We start from the raw sequence: 22902 nt of genomic DNA on the forward strand, positions 1-22902 counted from the left end.
AAAATAATGATAATCCAGAAATCCATCCATAAATGTTGGACTACATTGGACACATAAACCAATGGACAACGCAAGATTGAATGAAACTACTCTCACAGTCGTAAGAAACTAGGATAACAGTTGATCTAGAACGAATTTGTTACAATTCAGGAAGCGCTGCAAATTTCCATAATCGTGGCCGGCATGGGTTGCCATGTCCTAACGATTATCAAAGAATTAAATAAAGGTAATCCGAGCTGAATACCTGAATTAACCACACATGTTGTTCGTGAAATAATTATTTAAAACATTTTTGCTTCTTAAAGGGAAAGATTCTGGCTTCAATCGAGGAAGTTTAAGTATTTACAACGGAGGGGTTAAAAACAATCTGGCAACCCGAGCTTCCGGTTTCTTGTTCTTTTGGACTGTCTCGCCATTTTGAGTCAGTCGATCGAAGTCGCTGAGGAGGCAGCTGTGTCAAGAGTCTCCCCGGAAATATAGCGTAAGAACGTCTCTACAATTCTCACAATGCAATTTAAAAGCTTTATTCTCGGCAGTGGTGGATAAGCTGTGATACAGTGACGGTGATGTTTTGTTCCCAGCCCTGGTTAGCCATGTGGCTAAGTTCTGCCGTCGCAGCCGCTACAAAGAAATTCATTCCAACCGTTCACGGATGATATTTTCCCTGTGTAACCACCGCCGTTTATCGTGACCCGGGTCGGTGCATGGGAGCCACTCTTTCTGGATGTAATATTCGAACCGCCGAGTCGCTGTTGGTGCATTTGGAGCACGTTGTTGTCGGAGTGAGGGACTCGGGCCTAACGTTGTACAGCACTTGGATTGACGAGCAAATCTGCTTCATTCCGCTGCCAAATGTCTTACGATCGGGTTTTATGTTAAGTCTAAATCAATGGAGTACCCGTTGTGTTCATCAGTGATCAGTTCAGTCAGTAAAATTGTGATCTTTCAGTTGCGCTAGACGTTTTTTTTACTGTGACGCTATGATAACCGTTGTTGCGAACCTGACCCGTACAAGGAACTTTTAGGGTTTTCTTCTAGGGTCTGTTTTGGACAGCAGATTCATTCGATTCATTGTGTTCTTGTACATGGCTTCCTCTGATGACAGATTCTCAAGATGAACGGCTGCCGTGTCTTCATTGGCCGACTGAGTCCACACGCCAGAGAGAGGGACGTGGAAAAGTTCTTCAAGGGATACGGGCACATTCGTGAAATCAACTTGAAAAATGGATTTGGATTTGTGGTTGGTATTTCAGGGGGTGACTTTCTGGTCCTTTGTTTTCATGTTGCTCTTCATTGCTCCATGTCTTGTTTCGGCAGGAATTCGATGACCACAGAGATGCGGACGATGCAGTGTACGAGTTGAATGGCAAAGAGCTGTGCAGTGAAAGGTAACGTGTCGATCCTACGCCTGCATCTAAGATTGGGTTATGTGTAGTCATCATAAAAATGGTGTATCTTTCACAGGGTCACGGTTGAGCATGCACGTTCTCGTAGAGGACGTGGTGGTGGAGGAGGTGGTGGCGGACCTATGGGACGCTTTGGCAGTTACCGTCCATCACGCAGCAGTGGATCTAGGTATGAAGTACACGCCTCTCAAGCCAGTTGAGCTTTAACCTCTCACCAGTCACTAATTCCACTCGCCTACACACCGTTGAGATTGCTGAGCGGGCACAGTGAATCAGTAACCAAATAACCTGCGCAGATCAAAGTTTACAAACCGATCTGCCTGGCAATCCATGTGAGGGCAGCTCGGCATCAATGCTTCGTGGCTTGAGATGGCTCGTCTAATTTGGAGTTTGACTCTGCAGGTACGGACCTCCGGTGAGAACCGACCATCGGCTGGTGGTTGAGAATCTCTCGTCCCGCATCAGCTGGCAGGTATGAAATGATCCACATTTGTTAGAGAGAAAAACATTAGCAAGTTTTCTAGTATAAATCTAGTCATTGTAATTGTTAAGTTTGGGCCATAGTGTTTTATTGTAATGAACTAACCTGAAGAGATTTTGATTGGCCTGTTACTGTTAAGAAGTGTTTCTGTAAAACTCACCCACCATTTTACAGTATAAGTAAATATATAAGCATGTAAGCTAATGATGTTGTTTAAAGATTGTTTTCAAACGCTGCTCAAGCTTGACGCCTTCATTAGGTGTGTGTGCACACTCCCCTTTGGAGGTGTCAGAAATGTGCAGCGCCCTCTTCTGGTCATTTTTTCTGAATAGTGTCCATTTGGTGCCTCTCCTTACACGCAGTTGCCGCCGGTCTAAGGTCTTGGCTGGGCCCTAAGCGGGTGAAAGTGGTCTAGCGCAGGATACGGTAGCCTTAGGAGGTCCGTAGCCAGTCTGGAGGTTCTGTGGGCTGGCATCCCCGACCGCTGTAACTCCCCTCAAATCTGCGGCCCCTACACTCTGCCGTTTGGTCTTGTTCTGTTGCTGACGGAGCTGGGGGGGTAGCCGAGTCGGGCGCACACCCCTCCTCCGACTCGCTCTCTGGTGGTCCCTTACTTGTGGAGGCCGGATGCCGAGTCAAGGCCGTGGTCGTTTCTCAAGGGCTTAACACTGCATTGGTTCCCATTTGCTATTTGGACAAGTGGCTCTTTTCTTATGTCTCCCTGGGTATGGAATGGTAAGTAGCATAAAACTCATGTGATTGGGTTTTCAGAGGGTTGGGTGGTAGTGGGTGAAACACATACAGCAAATTCCAGTGCCACAGATTGATGCACTGCCGTCTAGTCACTGTTTCCCCCGTTCGAACAGATGTGCGCTCACTCAGGCCCGAGTAGCAGCGTAAAGACATGAAGCTCAACTTCCACCTCTCAGTTCGTATGGTGGTCGAGTGGGTCGACCTAGTTCGCTTTGCTTTCAACTCATGAACTCATGAACATATATTGATAACTTTTTTTCCCCAACTAGCTCTGACTGTTTTTTTTTTTTTTCTTGCATGTAAAAGTTTTTTTTTAAACTTGCACAAGAAGTAGACTCTGGCTAATCTTTTGGCGACTTTTCTCCATAGTCTAGACCTTTTTGCTCTCCTAGCTCATTGACTGGATGAATCATTAGCACACCTGTTCGAATGGAGGTTAAAGTGACTTGTAATTTGATGACAATTTGGCATAAAGTTTAGCAGTTCACCACATGAATAGTAGAAGCTTATATGTATGGGTATGTCATAGCTTTAGTTGATCCAGTGAACAGGAATCACACAAACACATTCAGATTCTATTGTTAAAACAGCAGTAGATGAGCCAAAGTTTCTGTTGCTGCCTGCTCATTTCTCCCCCTACAGGTCTGACCAGGCTGTCGCTGCCACCTTCTGCCCGCTTCTCTTAATAATCCTGTCGCACTATGTTTGAAACAGGACCTGAAGGACATGATGCGAAAGGCTGGTGAAGTCACCTTTGTTGATGCTCACAGACCCAACAAATATGAAGGGTGAGTGCGGGTGTGAGTAGAGTTTGGCCTCTTTCATGCACATGCTAATGTTTTCTCTCTGAATGCAGGGTTGTTGAGTTTGCCTCTCGTAGTGATATGAAGAATGCTATATCAAAGTTTGACGGGACGGATCTGAATGGGCGGAAACTGAAGGTGTATGAGGAGAGCAGGGGGTGAGTTTTGCTGCTCCGTGGGGTTCTGATAACTGCGTTATGTGAAGCTGATCGTTTTCTACGTGTTCTGGACAGTCACAGCAGAAGTCGCTCCAGGTCTCGGAGCTATTCCCGCTCCAGGAGCCGCGACAGGTCCAGGAGCCGCGACCGCTCCAGGAGCCGCTCCAGGAACCGCAACCGTTCCAGGAGCCGCTCCAGGTCGGCCAGCCGCACCCCTGAGAAGAAGTCTTCTGGAGACGCCAAAGACCAAGCCAGGTCACGTTCTCGCTCCAAGTCCCGTTCCAAGTCTCGCTCCAAATCCAGGTCCAAGTCCAGATCCAAGTCTCGCTCCAGATCCAGGCCCAAGTCCCGCTCCAAATCCCGATCCAAGTCTCGCTCCAGATCCAGGCCCAAGTCTCGGTCCAAGTCTCGCTCTAAGTCCCGCTCCAAATCCCGTTCAAAGTCGCGGTCCAGGTCTCGCTCTCAGTCGCCTCCACCACCTCAAAACAACCAGGCTCGCTCCAGATCCCGGTCCCGCTCGGTGGACAGCGCCCACTGAGTCTTTTAGTATCGTGATGGAATGAGAGTGTCTGCGCCTGCTGCGGCAGAGGCAAGTCGTTCTCTTTCTTTATTTTGAGAAGCAACGCATGCCTTTCTACGAGGCTGCAGGTTGCTTCTCATGCTTAAAAACCTAGTTTGGATGTTGTTTTTGTTGATGCGCCTTTTATATCATTGGACTGTCATTCTTCTGTCTTAGTGTAGCGCGGTGTAGCTGGGAAACGTGAGCATGTCATGGAGAGGACGTGTGATTCTGCTTCTTGTGTTCATCCATCAGGCGCTCTCACTGCCGGCACGTGTCAACCTGCTGATGCAAACGTCTCAGAGTTGGGCTTGGACTGTAACACTTTCAAATCATCCCACGATGAGTTGCCTGTAGTCTTCTTACTGCTCATTAACATTCGCAAGATTCTCGGCAGATTTCTTTGACATGCTTGTAACAAATGTGACTTTTTTTTTTAATCTGATTTTGCGACTCGTAAAGCAAAGTGTCTGATCAATAAAGACTTTGACCAACACGTCCTGAGGTGGTGAGTTCAAGCCGATGCTGACCCATCAAGAGCCTCCCCAGTTGCTCCACTGGGCCAAGCACTTCCTCAACGCCAGGGGGCGGTATAACAGTTGGTCGTGACATTTCTGTCGTCTGCTGTGAAATAATACCATCATTAATGATACACAATGATGTGAGCACGTGACAGTTGAAGCGGCCGACTTGTAGCGTCTACAGCGCAACACACTTTTGCTGAGTCATTTTTGGCAAAGGCTGCTTCAAAGTGAGACTGGTCACCAGGGGAACCGGCGGCGCGGTGACTCTCCGGACCTCCGTGTGCCCGTCTGAGTCTCGAACGTCTCTATGTCTCGGTACTTGGGTCGCAGACGAAGGCAGGACATACAGTAGGTTTCCTGGAGAACTGCCGCTAGCATTCGACTGGTTAGCAACACTGCCAGATGAGGTCGCGCTCCAGAAGATGCCCGTCGGTGAAGTCCGAGTGGGTCCAGTGAGAAGGAGTTTGCCTGCGTCCAGATTCATGTGTTCCTGTTGCGGTTTCTGCTTGGAGACCACTTATTCCTCGATTCTCCGTCATCGTCAGTAAAATGTTCTGGTCGTCCATAAAAGAGCAATACAACACACGTTCTTTGTATTTTCCCTTTTATTCTTCGTATCACACTCGTCTTGCCGTTTTCTCGTTCGGTTCTCAACAACAACCCACGTGCTGGGTAGAAACGTATATATATGAAAAGTAAAGTAATAAGAAAAAAACAGGAAGAGATGTGCATGTCCGGTGAATTGTTTCACAATAAAAGTAAACATCACATCGACAGGAATAGACATCGTAACTAAATATGCTATGAGAACACATAATCCAACAGTTCCCGTGTGTTTGTCACGCTTCAGTGTGGTCGATCATCACACCGATGTGACTGTTGAAGATCGCTCAAAGCAGTTTGAAATGGGTGGGTGTTATTATTTAAGGAAACCAAAAAAGTGGTCGGCCCTTCAACCTATCAACTAGTCCAGCAAAATTGGAGGGTTTTTAATCAACCCCTCCCGGCACTCAGAGCGGGACTTGAGTCATCTCGGTCATTGTCCCGGAGTGGAACTAACCGGCACTGATGGTTTACCACAGGTCTGAAAGTGAAGGTTGACTAAAAGACGTCTCTACAGTCTATGGCTGTTTTAACAGGGTGGTTCTAACGTGATCCCATTGATTATGTCATTTATTTTAATCTGTCATAATGGTTTTAATATGTAATAAATAGATTCATTTATATCGTCATCATTCAGCTCAATGTAGAGGACATAAGAGAAAAGGTCAGTTACATCATAACATGCATGCAACTGCGTTTTCTCTGATCTTCCCTTTGTTCTGTACTATCTGAGTCATTCAGTTAAGTTCAGTTCAAGACTCGTGTTGTCTTTTGTGTCGCGACAGTCACGCTATGTAATGTGGTCCCCAAGCCAGTTTTGATCGCCCACCCCCGGGTCAGTTCCTCCTCCTGTCTCTCTCGGAACACGTCACCCCAACTAAACCGACGCTTGTTTCGCTCTCTCTCGCCAGTGTGTGGCGCTGTTTACCCGCCACAATGAGTCAGCAGCGTGGTGGTCAGCGCGAGCTCGGTGGTCGCTGGTTCCCTCCTGTCGGCTGCTCCGCTCTCACCGCGCGGCAGCCACGCAGCGCAGCTACGGAGAAATGAGCTCCAGCTCCCCGGCTCATATTTACTGGACCGAGTGACTACTCCAAGCGAAGACGCGGAACCGGTCAGTCACGAGCGAAGCTGCTCCTCCATCGGACCGTCCCACCCGAAGAGCGGACCATGGCGGAGAGAAGTGGCCGCCTGAGTTTCCCGGGCAGCGGGGCTCTCAACAGACCGGTGCCCATGAACCTGTTCGCGACGTGGGAGATAGACGGATCCTCCCCGAACTGCATCCCCAGGTGAGCCGCCGCCGCTGCAGCACTGCGGGTTCTTCAACTTTAAGTCAGCGTGTGGTCATGTTGCAGATGTTTCAGGCACCGCGGTTTGTTTTGCTGTCGAATATGGGGGGAGACCACCGGGGTGGTGGTTGGTGCTGGACCTTGGTCTGTGGAGTTGATGTGCTCTGCGTTATTCACGGTGCTTTCGATGCCCCGTGAGCATGAGAACAGTTGACCTGTAAGCCAGCGCACCTGCTCACGTCCTCTCCGTTGTTGAACCGAGAGACAGGTGTCACATCTTTATGTTAACCGATGGTTGGTGTCACGGTGGAGGCGCACCTTCAGTACTGGGACTGTTTTTGTGCCATGGCAGTGTCTTCATGGATTTGATCATGGAGTATTTCACCAACACAACACACATGAAATCATTAAAATAGATAACAGAAATAATTAAATAAAGAAACACATCAACAATGAATAGGAATGAAACGATTCCAAATGGCTGAACATGTAAGAGGAATGAAATGTGACCTGACCTATGTTAACCTTTGAGCCCGCTGTAAATGCCTGTAATATCTGCTTTCTTTTGTTCTGCTTGAGCCTGACATTAGCCTGGGATCCATCCTTCTCCGCTTTAATTCATCATTTGGAGCGGCCACTTTGGAGGAAGAGAAATTGAAATTGTCCTGTCAAACTGATGACTATCTCCTGGGCTGCGCTTCAGCCGATTCATTTGGCTGTGATTTAGTCCCAGAGATAAGGAGCGTAGCAGGTGAAATCCCCCGTGAATATTTCGGTCCATTAATGTGTTTTCACTCCATTAGATTTGCTGGATGCCATTCAGGAATATTCATAGTTAACTAGTGTTGTCATCAATAATGAAATGCTTCTGTTTCAGCTGTGAAAGTCAAGAGATGTTTTTGTTAGCACAGCTGCAAGGTCCATCAGCATTATAGCGAAGCCTTATGGAGTTTGTGCCATTTAAATATCACGTCTTCAGGTCTTTACAAAACCCCTTTTCTGTTCAGTGCTGTGTAGTTTTAAAAACAGACAGGAGCATTATGGATGTATGGAAGTATTACAAGCATATTTCTCGAGCCTGTAACAACAAACACATTTAAAAACGGTGCTCATTAAACACGAAGTATCAAGTGTGAGTGTGAGGTTTGGAGAAGCTCCAGTGTGTTTGGGCAGCGCTACTGTGGAAACCATCTGTGTGTGCTGTACTGTTTCGTGAGATCAAAGACTCTCTTCTCTGCCTCCTGATATGAGAGATATGGTCATTTGAATTTCACATTCAGTCAGTGGGGTCAGTAAGTGGGGGTCAAGCTGGCAATATCACCTGAAAGGTGGATTCCTGCTATGGACACCACCTATTTTGAATAATGGTGTGGGGTTTCCCCAAGCCCCCCAACACCAGAAGAAAGAAATATCATTCAAAAATATCTTTTATTTTATCACAAATATTTGTTATTGTTTTGATTCCAAATGATTCTCTCTGAATATATTTTAACAGTGAATCTTTTAATGTCATTTTCCTGGCCTAAATGTCTTGACACCAGCGCCACTCAAAAGCACCAGATCTATTGACGTTTGGATGATCTGAGTTCTGCAGAGCGTTTGTTTTTGTGGGACATGGGTTTTAACTGGGGCTGGGCGGCCCCCGTGAGACGCAGCTCAAGACCGTGGTCACTCTCCTCCAGTCCACCTGCAAATGAGATGCTTCCATAACCGTAACTGAAGTAACAGCTGGAGGAGCCCACATGAATACAGATGATGCACAAGTAGATCTGCTGAACTGGAATCCACCTGGACTTTTCCTCTGCGCTCTTCACAACCTCACACACTTAATTAAGTGACATCAGTTGAGACGGAGCACTGATATTAACTTGAACCGTACACCTGCATCACTCCCGTAGTGGCGGTCTCAGAAGCCCACAGCTATTAGGCTGTGAGGCTTGCAGGAGTGCTGCATGGCGCAGGTTTCCCGGCTTCACCTCGGCACGTGCGGCGCTTCGTACGCTTCATAATCGGCGACTGCTGTTGGGGGAAGTGCTTTAATCACCTGTCTTGAAGCGGTGTGAATGCAGGAGTGAGTTTTTCATGAGCGGTTTTGACATTTATGACCAGACTTGTGACCGTCTGGAGAGGCAGTCTTGTCCTGTTCTGCCGTCTGATCCAATAACTGGCCCAACCTCTCCTCATCAGTGGTCCGTCTGAAGTGGGCACCAGCTGGCTCTCTGGACCGGGCCGGTGCGGCCGGTGATGGGTCCTGTCTGGGACACAGAGCAGGGATTGACACGGCCCTTGAAAGGCAGCTGGAACCAGTAGGCTGTCATATTTGGGCCTGTTGGAGGCGAGAGTGCTGAGATGTCGCTTTGAGCAACCGGAGGACACTTAGTCCTTTGTCCCTGGCTGCCTGGGATGTCCACGCTGCGGGAATGTAGAGTAGGATGAAGGAGAGGCCTCTCATTCTTGTATTGCTGTTGTGGCTGTGCACGTTTAGCAAATGATAAAGACGTAAATGGACACACTGTCTGTACATTCTGTCCAAACTACTGTGCTCTCCAGGAAGCCTCATGACCAGTGGCTAAGATTTGAAAGGCTGTCCAAGACTCCTTTAATTCAATTAACCACTCTTTGACTCATATTTTATTAATGGATTCCAAATGCTGCCTGTTGGATGATGGTTGGCGTTAAGTTCTACAATAACTTGTCACAACTTACCAATTCAGTTCAGCACGTCTCCTGCCTTCTTCCCACTTGGTGCTGCACTAGTTGCGAGTGGCAGCTGTTGTGTTCATCTCTCGCTGTTGTGTATCAACATCATTCGTTGGTTTCAAGTGCGCTGGCCACTCTGAAATGAGCATTAAAAGGGCCCATGTCGTGCACGGATTCCTGAGTTAGACAAAGGTTTCTCACCGCGCTGCAGCCATTTGGTGCGGTCGTTTGAACACATTTGAGAGCCCATCTCTCTCAGAGCATACATGGAGGTGTGTGTCGATAGCCTCCGATATAACGTCGCTTGTTTTATATTTCAGCTGAGTTGGAAGTCAAACATGACATCCAACATTCTGTGCATTGTCAGTGTGAGATGCGGTGCTAGGTAGGATGCTTTCAGTACTGGGTAAAACCTTTATGTATTTATGAGTTTATTTCATCCAGAGTATTGTGATACTGCCGTATTGTTGGGCAGGTATCATGATGCGTATCGTGTCATGAGGTTCTTGTTCATACTCACCCCGAATTTCAGAGTTAATTCTTCTATTGAAATGTTTTTAATGTCAGGTGAAACTACTATCTTCTAGAGTAGCTTTTGTTTGCTCCGTGATTCCGTGCAGCTTGTTATTGCCCATCAATCTGCATATGGCTTTCTAGTTCTTGATCTCGTGCCTCTACCGTGTGCACAGCCTCATTCTGAGCCCCTGCTTCCTGTTTCTGTGCAGGTGCAGAAGTCTATTTTGATATACTTAAAATACAAACTTGTACTTCGAAGATGAATGGATGAAGTCAAAATATTCAAAATGGCTGCTTCTGTAGCTGTAACTCAGGTTTTGTGCGTCTTCTGAGTGTGTTGGCTTTAAAATTGCCCAGTCATAAACTGTAACGCTGCGTTCCGTAAGTCAAAACTCCTTGTGTAAGAGATCCAGTTCTGGCCTTGGCTCTGCTGATGCAGCGCGGCCCGGAGGACGGACGGTGCAGGACAGGAGAGGACGCACACTGACACACACACTTGTGACTTTGCAGGCAGATCAATTCAGTCTCCTGCTGACTTTTGTTTCAAGAGTCTCCTCAGCCTGGTGTCGTTGTGGCAGTTTTCATTTTCTTGCCCTCCGTGAAATCACTATTCTATATCTGTCTGGAGGATGCGACACAACTCAGAAGAGATATCTGCTTTAGATCATGCGGCGTTAACAAAAGAGGAAACGCAATATCCAGCCCAGCAGATCGACCTCAAGCATCTTTGCTCTGTCCTCCTTCATCCAACCGTTCTCTCCCCACACCTGACACAGGCCACCTCTCTCAAGTCTTGACCTCAATCCACCTTGACATTTGAAAACATGAAAAGCTGCCGATCTGACCAGCTGAGGGACCAAACACAACTTCAGGTGGGACTCACTCCAATGCATGTTGAACACGCTCGAATCACTGGCACTGATTTGACACAGGAAAGAAAGAAGAGAAGAATGTAAAAAAGTATAGAGCAGTTTGTGTGATTTAACCCATGTCCATCTTGGTAGATGAGTGGCTCTGTCTAAGCTCACCGTGTCTCCACGTCTGACCTGCTCAGTCCAGCTAGTTGGTTGAGGCTTCAGCCTTGTCAGGAACCAAAGCCAGTTAAACCTCCAACAAACATTGCTGAGAACACTGACTCATTATTTGTTGACAGAAATAATAGCAGGTGTTTATTATCCCTCTGGACTCTAACGACACCAGCGGAAGGCGGAAAGCCCGCGCTGTGTTGGAGGCCAGACTGGAGCGTGAGATAGCTGACTCAGCATCTTCATGCTGCTGAGCTTTTTTGGATACAGTTCAGCGTCCAGCGCCTTGAATGTCTGTGTTGGATTCCTGTTGTGCTGAGACATTGGTAGTGAATTCTGCACGGTTGTTTGTTGACTTAACTGTTGTGTTTTCACCATTTCACCTTGTGCGGTTTGTCATCTCACATTCTCACACCGGAGGCGTTCTGTTCCTCTCATGTGGCCTGACTCATTTCCTAACGCCGTGATTGAACCAGTCGTGACCAACGAGTGACCTGGCGGCAAACGTCGAGTCGTTGGCAGAGAAGAGGCATCATTTCTTCACGGTCATTTATCATATTCCTGTGTTGGAACTGTGACTTCCAGCAGAGAGTTCATCATCAAGTTGATGTCTATTCCACCTGTGATACCGCAGGGATGGAAAAGTGATTATTATCCTCAATGTCATTATCGGAAAATGAAAAAAACGATGAAAACGAGACAGTTAAAAGACAAAAATTAACTTTGGATCGGCCCATTTAGGGTCAGTGTTCCGCTCTAAACATGTCGTGTTGCGTGGTCAGTTGTCAGGACCGAACTGACGGACTGAAGTCCGCCAGGACGCTGATGTTCTACTGGGTCGGGATCCTTTTGTCACCCATCAGTGTGAGTTTTGGCAGACCTTAGTCAGGGAGCCCTCACTCATAGCTTGACACTACTTGGCCATTCTTCTGTTGCCAAATGTGCGCTCCCCCATTCACGCATCATCACGGTTGTGGTGAGCCTCACTGCTCCTGTTTGCTTACGGTATGTAAATGCATCCCCCTGCCATCATCCTTCGTGCCCCGAATGCAGACCTGCCGGCTCAGCAAGAGTTTCTATTATCGTTCTCTCTTGACTGAGCCTTAAATAACTCTTTCTGAATTCAGAGCAGGAACGCAGAGAAATGTAGGTCAGGTCGCTTTTTGGAAACTTGCGCCTGGGAGTGGAGCTTAGCAGATTTAACATGTTGTAGTAGTTAGGGAAGCTGCCATGAGTCACGACCCCCCTCCCTGTTTGACCAAAACACTGGAGGAACTCGGCCACATCATCTCAAGATAAGCCACTGAAATCTCCTGCTAAATGAGCAGTCGTCCTCGCCGCCATTCACGAATGGTGTTGTGGTGTGTGAACACTGAGTGAGCGTTGAGGTGCCGACTCAGCAGCTGGTCTAATCTGAGATTTGGAGTGGTAGAATCTACTGACTCAAGTTCCTCACAGACAAGCTGCTCATTCAGTGGCGTTGTAATGAATTACAGGCACAAGTACTGGAGCGTGAACCTTGGTCTCCCACTTGCTCTGGAGCAGATGGTTCATATTTGGCTAAATTGCGGGTCTGTGCTCTAAAACAGCTTTTCTGGTGACCTACAAACGTTTAGCTGGGAATGAGTCACAGAGACAAACTGCACTGTGTTTCTCCAGAACCCTTGCGATAGTCACTTCCAATAATCTAATGAGTGACTTATGTTTTCTGTGAATAGAGGAGTGACGAACTCAAGTCTCTCATTCCGCCCTGTTTTCCATTCTTCTCATCGGGTTCTTCTCCTCCTCATGTCAAGTCTGGCTGCACCGCATCTGACCATTCATCTGGTCGTGTGAAGTAGGTCGAACAGTGTACGCAACACAACATACACATGTTTACAGACAAGCATATTTGCTCATATTTGTCAGCAGATCTTCAAACACGACACCAGGTTGTACAGCCTGGATGTGCTGCAAGTTGAAAGCCTGTTTCTACAACACCTATTTCCTCCTAAAAGCCTTCTTGGCCTTCTCTGCTGTTGTTCAATCTAGGTATTTGTGTCTTTCCCAGGGCACTAGTGTCCTAAAATGTGCCATGTCCCGAAGCTGTGTGGTCGTTTCCCATTTCCAGAAACGTTTCAAATCATCAGTGAAGACAAAGTTAGTTTTTATTCCATTTATTTGTGGTTTGCAGTGCTAGCAGTGCTTCCTCACCAGTCCCAGTGCTCTTTCATTATCCCGTATGAAACAAACGGCATGTCAAGTCTGTGTGGAGGTCAGAGCTTACGAGGACCGAACGTGGATGTCATGGTGATGAAGCTGCTCAGGATTAGCTTTGCTCTTCGCTGGCTGCCATCATCATCTGCTGGTGTTCACCACACAGATGAGCCCAGATGTGAGTCTACTGTTGGATTTGCGCATGTAATGAGAAATCACCTCTTCAATCGCTGGGAAACTGGGACGTGCCTTGTTGCGCAATGATGGGATGTGCGTCCCAACACTTTCAGTGGAATTGTTTGGTGCGGCACTGTGTTTCCGGCGCTCTGAAGTGTCAGCTATCATCCCGTTTCAATTTCTCACTCAGACTTCAAATGCTCTAATTACTTTCTACCTGAGAGGATTGTGGGATTTGCTGTGATTTAGGAGGTTTAGACTTTTCTTTTATTCATGATGAGCAGGGATCATGTGACGACTAATAATGTAGTCATCATGATGTGGAGAAGAACATTTGATGTCAAGAAGGTCATATGTATCCGTGTGCTAACTGTGGTGCAACAAAAGGTTTCTACGATGAAAGTGTGGCGCCCAAAGGGCTGGTTTTGTGTGTCCTCCCTCCCATGGCGCAGTATCTTGACTTTGACGCATAGCCATTTCAATAGAACAAAATACGTTTTCCATCCTGTGTAGCGTTCCGGGCAGTGTGGTGGGCATGGGGGCCGGGGGCAGAAGCTTTGTTCACTGCCTTGATTCAAGTGCACAAATGGTGTCAGACATGGGATGCTAGGCTGAGATCATTGGCGGCTCCCTCTTTAGGGTACTTCAAGGCCCAAGTGGAGTAAAGGAACCCATGAGTGACCCTAGAGATGGTGAGGAGGCCTAAACATGTTTTTTCTTTTTTCAAATCGACTGAATAAAAAAACATTGTGGCTGTAAACCTGCCAACCCACTCCACCAGTCACACAAGCGCCACACCAGATGACGATGATCTGGACTGTCCAACTCACCTCTAACCACAGCCGCTAACCTACGTACTCACCTTTCTCTCTCGTATGGCTCTCTTGTGTAACTGCCCAAATCCCCCTGGAGATGAAATTGGTTTCAGTAACCATCATGGAATGAATTGTTTTCTAGGTCACTGGCAGCTGTCGGCAGAGGAGGGCTGCAGTCTTTTTGACCGGCATTATAGCATTTTTCTGTCCATAACTGACTGAAGCAACACTCCCACCAGTGAGCAATGGATTCACGGATAAACTATATTTAGCTCATTTATAAGTTTAACGTGTGCAAAAGTTACCTTTGAGTTAAATGGCAACGTCAACTCAATATCTTACTTTTGATATTGCACATGTAGGACCAGGTTTAGTTTCCAAGCTGCTGAAGACTGATCAGTTTTTTCACTCAGACACACGTGAAGAGAACAGGTGTGTCAGGGAGGATGAGAGGTCCAGGTGGAGGAGGCTGGCTTCCTGTGGTGACCCCTGACGGGCCCACACAAGTGGAAGATGAAACGCTTTCTTTTCATCTCCTGTTTGTCGGGCTGCAGCATTTTCAGCCCCCATAAAATACATGCGTTTGCCTGCTCACTTTCACTTTCTGTGATTTGGTTACACACTATACTGTTTTCAATTTCATTTTCACAGTTAAATGGATGGAAATGAATGCTGCAAAAGTGCGACCAGAATAGAATAATAAGCAGCTCCCAACAGCTCTGTCCCCATCTGACTCTTGGCAGAACAGAAAGTCGGTTTGAATGTTTGCTCAATATCTGCGATCGCTCCAGTGCGGCTTCATTTTCCCCCCAAATAATGATTTTATTTCTAGCGCCGGGAATTGACATATTTGCTCGTGGTCTTCAGGAAAGTTTGGCTGCTCAATACTTTGAGTTCACATTCACAAGCAAACGCTGGCTTATTGACCGTGGCAGAGAAGCCGCCTGATGTGGATCCAGTCATAACTTCAATAAAGTAAAGCGGCTTTTTTTGTTGAGACAAACTTGGAAGCCAATTTCACACCTTTCATTTCCTCTTGGGCTTGGTGTGGCGGGGTGGCTGTTGTGACTGAGGAAACAGGGATGTTTGTCATCTGGTCTTCACCAATAGAAACGCACTTGTAGCGGATTTTCAGGCATCGACAGAACTGTTTAGAATATGTCCAGCTTTTCATCTTTCATTAGACTCTATTCCTGCTCAGTGTCATGGGGTCATTTGTTGACATTTATAGTCTGTGCTGGCTGAAACACTGCACCTTGTGTCACTTGGGTGATCATTAACTTGACATGCAGTACATTGCAAAGGTCTTGTGTTTGGTGAACATATGCTTTGACACTCCACCTAGTGAGGGGATCCGAAGGGGACTTCAGGGCAGGTTACGAGATTCGATGCCAAAGCTGGTCTGGGAACTACTTCCTGTTCCCCCAAATGTGGAATTCAGAGCTGAACAGGAGAGTATGGAGCGATTCTAGTGACTGTGGGGCAGAGGTCAGGTGACCAGTCTGCAGAGAGCATAACGACACGCGCGCGTACGCAGAGCTTAGAGTGACCTGTTAACGTCTGTATGTTTTATGGGCAGCAGTAGAAGAGCACGCAGGTAGAAGAGGTTTTCTCTCAACCATGACGCCTCCTTGCTGGCCTTTATGTCAAGGATAAGAGTTGTAATTTGATAGAACTACAATAGCGTGTTGAATTGTCACTGTCCGAGGCGTCTGCTCATAGCCAGCGCTGTTTTGTCTTGGACTGAAGTCCAGACGCTGCCTAATGGCTGCTTCCATCAATAATTGAAACGCCGTCAATTATTGAGTTGTGATGTGACATGGGGACACTGGGACCTGGGTGGAGGAGCGACGCTCTCCATCCTGCTGTGGTTTGATGTTTAAACTCCCAGGAGAGCTTTCTGCTCCCAGTCTAATTCAACTTCACCACTCAGGTGCTTCATTGCCTGCCCTTATCAAGGCGTCCTTTCTTCATCAGATATCATTATTATATGGAGTTTCTCCTCTGACCCCTCTGTTTTTCCATTGGGTTGCGTTTGTATCATAGCACGTTTGTTTTTACCAGCTTGCTTATTTGTTTTCCTTGCCTTTAATGTACACAGCACATTTTGTTCTTTCATTTTCCTTTATCTTCTCTGCTCTATTCTTTTGATCGTGTCTTTCTTCCTCTTTTTTTGTTGCTCATAATGATCCTACCCTGCCAATGAAATATTTAAAAGCTTGCTTTCATGCATACTCTCCTCACGCAGGCCACGAAGCATCTCACTTCTTGGGAAACTATTTTCTATGCAACCTCACTGTTTTTCATTTTACGACGCTTTTCCTCCAGGCCGCAGTATTCATCGTTACTTTACAGTCTTTGGGGCGTTAGTTTATGGCTCAATAGCTGTACTGCTCAGAGTAGTAAAAATGAAATACTTTTCATAGTCATGTATTGCCTTGTTTTCATTTTATTTTCCATCACTTTTAGTGCGGTGTCTTTTACTTCCTCTTTCATTCTCAGGGAGCCCCACCCAGAGGATGCTATGCTCACTGCTCAATCAATCCATGAATGTAAACAAAACAATGCTTTAAAGTAGAGCGCGATGAACCCTGAAATATCTGCTTTGAACTCCCCCCGTTAACTACGTTTACACCAAACACTTTGTTAAGACAATAAGGCGCAATAGCACACTTCCACACTAAATGTGGGAGAATACATTTTGGACGACAGGGTTGCAGCTTCAGCTTGTTTCAAGTCGCACCGAGGTTGAAAAACCTTTGGAGCCCAGATTTTTTTTATGTTTGCAAAGAGTGAAAATTCTTCAACAGGACGATGAAGTGAAGACGAAGCTGATTGGAATGGAATTCCTGATCCACTAGGCTGCGTGGTCTGATGGACCCTGGGACAGTGAAGCTGATTCTTTCTTTGCTCTTAAGACATTTCTATTGTAGATAAAGAGCTTCAAATCTTTCTCTCCCCCTCTCTGACCTCCTTTTTTAAACACAAAATGAGACGTGTGGGGAAGGTGTTTTGGAAGCTTGAAACCAACGACTAGTACATTGAGAAACCGGACTACGTATCAAGTGAACGCTAGTTTGTGCCTTAAGAAAAGAATCTGAACTTGGAAATGCATATTCTCCATGGGACAAACCTGTGCCAAATGTTCAAGGCAGTATGTCGTTGACCACAGAAGATGGTGGTAAATGTGTTGCAAGTCGTGCTGTAAATGAGGCCCTGGTGGATGAATGTGTCCATAGCGACTCAGGAGGGGTTTTATTTTTCCACAATGCTCGTGGCAATAGTTCTCACTCTCAGAGTAGCGGTGTGTGGAGTGTGTCAATAGGAAGCCTCTTGTCACCAACATGTAATGGGATTTTCGTGTTTCGACCCCCGGCCTGCTCTCAGTTGGCTGGATAAAGGCATGTTGTCTTCAGGTGTGAAGCAGTTGTGCGTCCACCTGGTCCTGCCGCTGTGGCCTTCCTGGCTTAATGATCTACTGACACACATTCGACACGCAAATAGCTGTGATTGGGAGGACACGGCTCAGACTTTGCCTCCAGTTATGGCTTCATTATTCATGAGTGACTGACAGAGGTGGTTCACGTTTGGGTGGCAGTGATTGTGCAGCTGACACTTATTCCCTCTGTAAACATAAGAGGTAGAATTGAGTGGTAGCTGTGGTGTGTTCACAACTTCCTGCTTTTGTGGCCCAAATCTATTTTAAGCATGTGTCCGTTTTGACCACAGCACATTCACACACTCACAAAGCACCGAGCTGCGCTGTGTCACTTCCCTCCAGCCTCAGACTGCCAGTGAATCCCACAGCTGAATATTACATGAGCAGCTCAACACGGAGAAGCCCCCAGCATGCGTCTGAAAAATGGGAACCACGGCAGATTGATTAAAGCCGGTGTGTTTAAGCGTGTGAAGCAGTGAGTTCTGCCTACTGAAGCAAACCTCGGCTCAGGCTCCGCTTCCTCTGTGTGCGTGTGCGTGTGCTCAGCTCAGTCAGTCGAATCCATGTCCCTGCCAAGGCCAAAGATTCTTAAATAGACGCTGATGTATTGACTTCAGAATCATATATTCTGTTGAGTTAGCAGGAATCATCTCCAGAGCACACACTGTAAAGAGTGAGTGTAAAGAAGGCACTTAAAGAAGTGCTACAACTGTAATTAATTCACAGATTACAGCCTGGGTGTCTTCAGTTTGGGTCCTCAGGATCTCGCCTTTCGTCTATCGGGCTCAGTCCCATGGAAGTGGATGTTGCACCAGACGGTGGTTTTTAATCAGAGTGGATCAATCCAGCACCGTCATTCTTGAGGAGTCTGCATCGGATTCTGGAGGGAAAGAGCTGAAGCGGATCCGGTGCTCTGGATCAGGTTCTGACTCACCAGCCAGTGACTGATAGAACAAGATCCAGATCAATGGTCTTCTCCAGCAAATGTTAGGGTCCTTATTATTATTCAGGAGAGTGTTATTACATGATTGTTTTGTTATTACAGTATTGTTGTAGTACAACAATACTGTAATAACCATCCATAAGAACCATCACCTTAAGGAGTACAGTCAGATAATGCAGTACAACATCACGTGCAAGAAAATCAGTTTATTGTTGTAATGTCAGTCCTTTTAGACTTCCAGTGAATTAAGAAAAAAACTCTATTTAAAAGCGTCACAAAGTATGCCGCTGAGAAAGCCTGATGAAGGATAACCAGGGGTCTCACAGAGCAGCTGACTCCTGCAGAGCGCAGCCTGACAGCAAAACTTGTGATTCAGTTGTTGGACTTGGACAGTGGTATCATTGGCAGTCGCAACAGTGATTCAGTAAACCGCTTGTTAGCTTCTGGTGTGGCTGCTGGAGGAGACAGTAATTGACAGGTGGAAGTCACTCCCTGAATCCAGAAGACAGCCCTGGTCATCTAATGTGTTTGTGCTGCCGACTGTGACGGCGACTTTGACTCTTTCTTGTCAGCACTCGCTAAAAAGCCAGAGCCTGTCTTTTTTTTTCTTTTTTAATCCAGTTTCTGGTCTCACATTCACCGGGAACTTGTTGGGCTGTGTTTCTGTCCCGAGAAAGGTGAAGACGCTGGGCCCTCTTTCCAGAAGAAAGCACTGCAGCATCATCACTCTCAGGCCTTTTTCCAGCTTGAGTCATTTTATTGCTTTAACAAATTCAGCCATGGCCTAAATCCTTTTCTTTGATTAAAAAACTGCACCGATAAACAACAACAGATGCTTATCCTGGTAAATCTGTAGCGGGAAATAAAAGGCAGGAGCAGACAGAGTCTGTGTCACAGAGTAGGTTGCCATGATGGCAAACTCGACATCGAGTTATGGTTACATTTTAAGGCAGAAATGTCTGATATAATCTGTTTATTCCAGTGCTTTATTGCCACTACATTCACGACTTCCTATATTTATGATTTATATTGATAATCCTTAAATAAAACGTAAACTAAATACAATGATATATATAATCAAATAATATGTTTCAGCATTTAGTATCATAGTATAATTACTGTTTTCTCCATGTTTTGTATCATTGAAGTCACACAAATGTGATTAAATTCAAGACTCTTTCTCTTCCGTGACTTGGCAGTTCCAGTCACAGTTAGTTAGCTAAGCCCCTCAGGAAACTGAATTGCCCTCATTCGGTGTAATTAATGCATGACATTTGGTCATGTCACAGTCCATACTTTACATCGTCCTTTGATCCAAACCCTGGAGGAATTCTTACCTGAATCCACGGGAAGCTTCCGCTCTTTCCTGACAGTATCGCTCCGTGGCGTCAGTGGATGTGGCCAGCGCCTGCCGTCAGGTGAGGCTCTTCAGAGACAGCTGCCAGTCATGAGGCCGGACTCCTGATGTCAGGATGCTGCGGTTAAACAGGAGCTGACAGCTTTGGAATGGCACGTCAGTCACTCAGTGGCGTATAAACATCACTGGGAATCCAGATATCTGGACTGCAGTATTCCTTCTTCATCTCTTGTTTCATTGTGGGAATGAGGACAGCTTGTCCCATGTGACCTCAGCTCTTCTTCCTGCTTTGATGTCAGAGCGTGCAGAAAGACAGTCTTCCAGTCATGGCAGCTCAGCGCAGGACGTGCTCCACATGTGTAGCCTCACTTGCTACGGTGACTCCTCTCAGTCAGGTGTTCCTAAATCTAGTTTCCGGAGGCGGCAATGACACGTGAGCAATGAATGTGGGAATAGTTCATTAAGGTAATGGCCAGTCCAATCCTACCTTGACAGAACTAATCCGCTGGTTGTGTGTGTGTGAGAACATCTGTGTTCTAGTGTTGCTTCCTGCTGCTGTTTTGTTACAGCTGATTTTCTTCACGTGGTTTTCCTATGAGGCCAGTGTAGCTTAAGATAAGGTAAGATACTCCCAGGATTCCAGAATTGTAACGTGAGGTGAGCTCGAGTTTTGGGTGGGACACGAGTGCAGTTGCAGGTCTTGTGTCGCCCCACCTGGGCCAGCATCCCATGGAATCCTTCTCTGTTGTGTCACATGTTTTGGAATGGCTTAAGCGCCAGAGCGAGACGCCACGGGCTCATTGAGCAAACAGTTTAGAGGCAAACAAAAGGTGTAAACAAAAGCTTGACTCATCAGGTATCGGATCAGCCCCGGGCTCAGTGCCATTGTTCTCCACAGGCTCTTCAGTTAATACGTTTATCTGATTAAAATATGAGTTCCTCCATCAAAGTCATTGCCAGCGAGGGAGCAGACTGCAGCTGATTTAAGCTAGCTTTTAAGGCAGACTTTGATATTCGTCTACGAATATCATCCATCACCATTAAACTGCAGCAGAGGTTCCTATTTTTATCCGCAGGTAAATAAACTATGTGATGTGATGCATTGTTAATGGATCGACAGATGATTAATAATAGTCTATAATTCCACACTAGTAATGATTTAGCAATACGTGTTGAAAGTGGAGCAACATTTCCACCCTCACCTGCACAGTACACACCATTCAAAAAGGAACGTCTCCTTCTTCATTTGTAACAGCCATCACATGAAAATCCTTGTTTCATCTTTTTCAACACTACTATACCCCTCGAAGCTCAAAGCTGCCTTGAACTCTGGTACCGTTCCTGCATCTGCCTGAAGACACATTTTTCATTTGTGAGTCACTGAGCGTTTGATGATCTGGAGAAGGAACGGAGAGAAACGCTTGATTGAAAGAAGAAAATAGGATGGAAAATTGTTTTCCATGTCATCAAAAGAGCAAAGAAATGAGGTCACACTACAGAAATGAAGACTGCACAAGGCTACAGAAACACGTGAGCTTTTTCCTTCCAGCCGAGGCTACAAGAAACATCCACGACACTGAAAAGTCCCCGTGCCCAAAGTGAAAGCGCTGTCTTGTTGCTATGGTTTCCCATATTCAGATATTCTATGATCACCAACTCATAGCTGCTTCGTCGACCTTTTCCAAACAGTGATGAGTCAGCTCCAGGTGTGCGTCGTCCTCGGTGCAGTTAAACTGTTGAACACAGAGATGGACAAGACTTAAAGGGTAGGATCACTTTCTAGCGTAAGAGACCGACTTCCATAGCAACCAGAGTAATCCAGCTCATGCATGCGTCACTACCAGAAAGAAACATTAGAGGATGTTGGAGTGCACACGCAACATTTCAGCACTCACTCCTCCAGAAAGAAAGAAAAAACATAATTGTGTAATTAATAAAACCTTTTTCCCTCACAGCAAGGTGAATGCTTTGTAACTCATGTGTTGCCATGGAAACCACCAGTCAACCATATTTTCTCCACCATTACTGTGGCCCATTGGAAATCGCTGTAAACTGTTGAAGGTCAGGCGCAAAATAGAGGAAGGAGCTCTCACAGCAGCAGGTGTTTGGCCGTGCTTTTTCTTGTATAAAGCAAGAGCAGCTCTGTGTTCATGTAACAAGACGTTTATTGGCTACTGCACCTCTTCTTTATAAATGTTATTGTTTTTTGTACTTTTATAGAAGAGGTCTGACTGGAAAGGGGTACATTCTTTCCCCTTCTTCGGTGCAGTTACTTTCCCCTCTGCTAGAGATGGTGTCACAAGTGGGATGTTCACACCAAACACGGTCTGTGGAAGAGAAATTGTGTGTTGACTAGTGTAAGGCCTGTGTGACTGTACGTGTGAAGAGCGCCAGAGACTGTGGTCGACAGATATGAGAATATAGATGAGTAGTTCTGTGTTTGTGAGGGGACAACAAGCTCAGATTTAGCTTAGCTTTAGCAGTGCGAGCTGCATCTATCCATATTTTGTGTTTTTTTTTCCAAAAAAAATACAGACTTCTTGTGACAAAGAATACAGTGGCACCTCAGTTAACAAGCATAATTATCCCTTAGCAGTTGCTAGTGACCTGAACTACTGGTTAAGAGCACTATTGTTTGCGGGCATAAACTAATGTGATCTGTTTTGGAGCGTGCGTCAGCTGAACACACTCCTGTGCACAATTGGCACATCGGTGATAAATACAGTAGCAGGAAGGTGAGTACTGGAGTAGGATTGATGTGGAAGACGCTGGACGGGACGGTTCTGCCCCCGAGGAGTGTTGCGCTGGCCTGACTGCAGTCCAGTCGGACTGCAAATTTATATTTAAGGGACAAATGATCACCTCTTTTTTTGCTCCACTCTGATTTGACTTTTTAACTTTAACTCGTCCTGAATAGTTCACCCTTCATATGACCTTTCTCTAGGTCACGCAAGCCTCTGACTCCAGATTGAAGTGATGCTGCTGTTGCTATTCCCGGCTCATCTTCGTGGGCGAGGCTTTGGCCAGAGGAGCCGGAAGCAGCAGTGTGAAGTATGGAAACTCATTATCGACGCCCAGGGTAGCAGGACTCCCGGTGTCCGGTTTCCCGACTCTTCTGTTCATAACAGAAGGAAAATCCAGCAGTTGAAACTCAATCTCCA

At 46.3% G+C, this 22902-nt stretch overlaps 2 protein-coding genes across 7 annotated transcripts in view; both read left to right on the forward strand.

Annotated features, from left to right (window-relative positions):
• The first annotated feature begins 374 nt into the window (after nucleotides 1-374).
• On the forward strand, nucleotides 375-4656 carry srsf5a (serine and arginine rich splicing factor 5a). 2 transcript variants are annotated; one of them, XR_008412612.1, is made up of 9 exons: nucleotides 375-481; nucleotides 1106-1240; nucleotides 1318-1388; nucleotides 1465-1575; nucleotides 1809-1878; nucleotides 3355-3428; nucleotides 3497-3601; nucleotides 3677-4190; nucleotides 4338-4656. XR_008412612.1 is itself a non-coding variant. In XM_053844255.1 (8 exons), the coding sequence occupies exons 2-8, from the start codon at nucleotides 1115-1117 to the stop codon at nucleotides 4137-4139; spliced, it is 1020 nt and encodes a 339-aa protein (XP_053700230.1). In that variant the 5' UTR covers nucleotides 375-481; nucleotides 1106-1114; the 3' UTR covers nucleotides 4140-4656. The 2 variants fall into 2 exon arrangements, 1 of the variants encoding a protein (XP_053700230.1); XM_053844255.1 differs by having other exon boundaries at nucleotides 3677-4656.
• A 163-nt stretch (nucleotides 4657-4819) lies between these two features.
• Nucleotides 4820-22902, forward strand: part of pacs2 (phosphofurin acidic cluster sorting protein 2) — a 34561-nt gene continuing 16478 nt past the window's right edge. For all 5 annotated transcript variants that reach the window (XM_053844249.1, XM_053844252.1, XM_053844251.1 and 2 more), the window contains exon 1: nucleotides 4820-6573. In XM_053844249.1, the coding sequence (XP_053700224.1) occupies nucleotides 6455-6573 (119 nt within the window). In that variant the 5' untranslated portion in view covers nucleotides 4820-6454. The remainder of the gene's footprint in view (nucleotides 6574-22902) is intronic.

The sequence above is a fragment of the Synchiropus splendidus genome, chromosome 16, assembly GCF_027744825.2.
Source record: "Synchiropus splendidus isolate RoL2022-P1 chromosome 16, RoL_Sspl_1.0, whole genome shotgun sequence".
Taxonomy (NCBI): Eukaryota; Metazoa; Chordata; class Actinopteri; order Syngnathiformes; family Callionymidae; genus Synchiropus; species Synchiropus splendidus.

Coding starts and splice junctions, on each gene's coding strand:
- srsf5a (XM_053844255.1), top strand. CDS start 1,115: ATGAACGGCTGCCGTGTCTTCATTGGCCGACTGAGTCCACACGCCAGA. Junction 1,389..1,464: donor AAAGAGCTGTGCAGTGAAAG/GTAACGTGTCGA, acceptor TATCTTTCACAG/GGTCACGGTTGAGCATGCAC. Junction 3,429..3,496: donor AGACCCAACAAATATGAAGG/GTGAGTGCGGGT, acceptor CTCTGAATGCAG/GGTTGTTGAGTTTGCCTCTC.